Source organism: Coffea eugenioides, chromosome 2 (genome assembly GCF_003713205.1).
Source record: "Coffea eugenioides isolate CCC68of chromosome 2, Ceug_1.0, whole genome shotgun sequence".
NCBI lineage: Eukaryota > Viridiplantae > Streptophyta > Magnoliopsida > Gentianales > Rubiaceae > Coffea > Coffea eugenioides.
The window spans coordinates 29389598-29392477 of NC_040036.1; the positions used below are offsets into that span (position 1 = coordinate 29389598).

Sequence of the window (2880 nt, forward strand, 5' to 3'; positions counted from 1 at the left end):
TTTCTAAGAAAAGCTGTTTTAAAGTGAAAGAAGCACCAGATTTGACATTTTTGTGGAGTGAAAGTCGCGTCTCAATCTGTTTATAGATGTGTATTTTTCCCTCAAATTTAGCAACTTAACCCCCTTAATGCCCATGTTATACTCCATGTCAGCCATAATGGTCTCCAAACAAGGGTAGTGTTAACTGCCCATTCCCAAATTTTGGGGATCATGTAACTACCTCAGCTCTAATTTATAGGAACATGAGCTGATGCACCCGTCTTTTCCCAGCCAATTGCCACGATCAGCTCTACTTTTATCTATACTTGATCTACTGTATCAGCTCCGTTTGTATTGGCACCCTTATCAATTAATATTGGCAGTACACCTTTGCATACATCGTTGAATATGTAAATATTGGCCATCGTTAGCGATTTCCCATGGAACCTTTATTACTCACACCTATCAGCCTTGAACTGGTGTCGCTAACAATACATTCCTAACTACTAATTTTTGAAGACCAGTTATCAATCAAGCCTCCATGTGACCTTTATATGCCACAATTGATGAGCTCCTTGTGATACAGGCGATTGTCTCCACGGTGATTATTGATGACCTGTCGACCCTACATAGATTCCCTAGCATAATCGGCTTCCTTTCTCCATTTTCTACTTACACATATCAGCATATCTTCGTGCATGCCGATAGATGTATGAATATCAGCCATCATACCAATTACTGATCAACTTCAAAAAGATGCTACCGACAAGTTCCTATTAGCCGATTACGATTAATCAATACCGGGTGAATATCAACCATGATGCCGGTTATTAATTGGTTTTAAATAAATGTTGCCAATAAGTTGTAAATATTGCACCAACAATGGTCACACAAAACCTTTGCTGACCATTCAAGTCACTGAGTTGATAGATGGGATCTTCATTGGATGCTCCACGAACCATGGCCTTATCTTAAGTTGCCTTTAATCTTAAGATTGGCTTCATGAACAATCAACGTTTAGCTGCAGTTATTTTGCTTGTCTAGAAGATCACTATCCAAAGGGATTGGCCATTCGTAGTTGTTAAAAACATATAAAGGGAATAAACAACCAATTGCTCCAGCTTAGGACCAAAGAGGTGTAATAAGAATGGAGTCTGCGGCTGTCCAATATGTATCTGAATGTTTTATCAAACTAAAGTACACGCTAGAAGGGTCAAAACAACCAATGTTCTTGTCAACATGCGACTTGATTGGTCTTTACATAATATATGCAGAAGTTCCTTCTTTTTGCAAAGCCACTAGGATTTGACATGAACCAACTTGGAGAGCTTGTGCAGAAGATCAAGGAATCTTTTTGTCTTACCCTTGTTCATTTCTATCCATTAGCGGGTCGTCTTGCAACACTAAAAAAAGAAGAGAGTATAGACTTGGCAATTTACATTGCCTGCAATAAAGGTTCCAGGGCTCGATTTATCCACGCATCACTAGACCTGGCTATAGATGATATACTTTCACCAACATATGCTCCTGGGAATGTCAGATCATTCTTTGATCACAGGAGGTCAATCAACTATTATGGTCACACAAAGTCTTTGTTGACCATTCAAGTCACTGAATTGACAGATGGAATCTTCATTGGATGCTCCATGAACCATATGGTTGTGGATGGAACATCTCTCTGGCATTTCTTGAACTCTTGGTAGAAAATATTCAAAGCCGGGGGAGAACAAGTGTAATCTCAAGACCTCCAATACATGATCATCGATTGTTTTCTCAAGGACGATATATTCCATTTTTTAGCCTGCCACTAACTCACGACTAGCATGGTCAAGTCATTATCAACAGAGATGAAGTAGATAAAGCGCCAGAAGATGTGATTAGGGAAAGAATATTCCATTTCTCATCAGAGTCAGTGGCAAAGCTGAAAGCAAAAACAAATGTTGAATACAATACCACTGAGATTTCCTCCTTGCAAGCATTGTTGGCTCATCTTTGGAGATGTATAACAAGGGCTCAAAACTTTCAGTCATATCAAAAAAAAAAAAAATCTTCTACATTGTCAGAAATGACAGATCCAGGTCAGTTCCACCTAAGTCTCAAGACTGCTTCAGTAACTATCTATAGGCAACGTCAACAAAAGCTGACTATGGTGAATTGCTGGAACAAAGCCTAGGATGGGCAGTGTGGTTATTGCATCATGCAGTGATCAATCAGACACGTGTATCACATGAACAGATCGAATCATGGCTTCAATCCGGAGAACTACTTCGGGCTAGTGATCCGCCTGATTCCTATAGCAAACTCTTGGGATGCTCTCTACGATTCAACATGTATATAACAGAATTTGGACTTGGGAAACCAGTCGCAGTTCTAAACGGGAGCACAAATAAATTTGACGGGAAACTAATAGTGAATCCAGGAGCCGAAGAAGGGGGAAGCATGGACTTTGGGATTTGCCTTCTACTTCATGTAACGACTTCTCTTGTATCTGACAAGGAGTTAATGAGACAGTCGCTTAGCTTATGAAGGCCAATTTCAGATTAACAGCTCTATGTAACAAGATCAAAATGGCTGCTTTAGCCTCTAGTGCCCGTGAAATATTTCCATCTACCTTTTACTGAGTTAAAGTTTGTTCTTCCTTTAACTTGTGCAGTTTAATTGCTTTTACTTTAGTGGATGATACTATTTCAATGCTTGTTATGATAATCAATAGCAGATGATGTGGTGATATTGTAAATCACTAGTCTTTGGTTGTGAATTGCTGTGCTTATATTGGCATATGCCAATTTTCCACTGGTGGAAATCCTAACTGTCATCTCCAGAGAAAGTAACTAGGGTCCTTGCTCCTTTTTGCCATTTTACTTGGTATGTCACGTCTCCTTTTAAACAATTTCAGAAAGA

At 39.3% G+C, this 2880-nt stretch overlaps 1 protein-coding gene across 1 annotated transcript; it reads left to right on the plus strand.

The window, feature by feature from the left end:
- Positions 1-1247: 1247 nt before the first annotated feature.
- On the plus strand, positions 1248-2505 carry LOC113759412 (protein ENHANCED PSEUDOMONAS SUSCEPTIBILTY 1-like). Its single transcript, XM_027301986.1, has 2 exons — positions 1248-1637; positions 2104-2505. Exons 1-2 carry the CDS (start codon positions 1248-1250, stop codon positions 2503-2505), a joined length of 792 nt encoding a protein of 263 aa, XP_027157787.1.
- Positions 2506-2880: the final 375 nt, after the last annotated feature.

Excerpts from the sequence above, each read along its gene's own strand:
- LOC113759412 (XM_027301986.1), top strand. The coding sequence starts at position 1,248 with ATGCAGAAGTTCCTTCTTTTTGCAAAGCCACTAGGATTTGACATGAAC. Across the intron at positions 1,638-2,103 it reads GATGCTCCATGAACCATATG|GCAACGTCAACAAAAGCTGA; the intron begins GTTGTGGATGGA and ends AACTATCTATAG.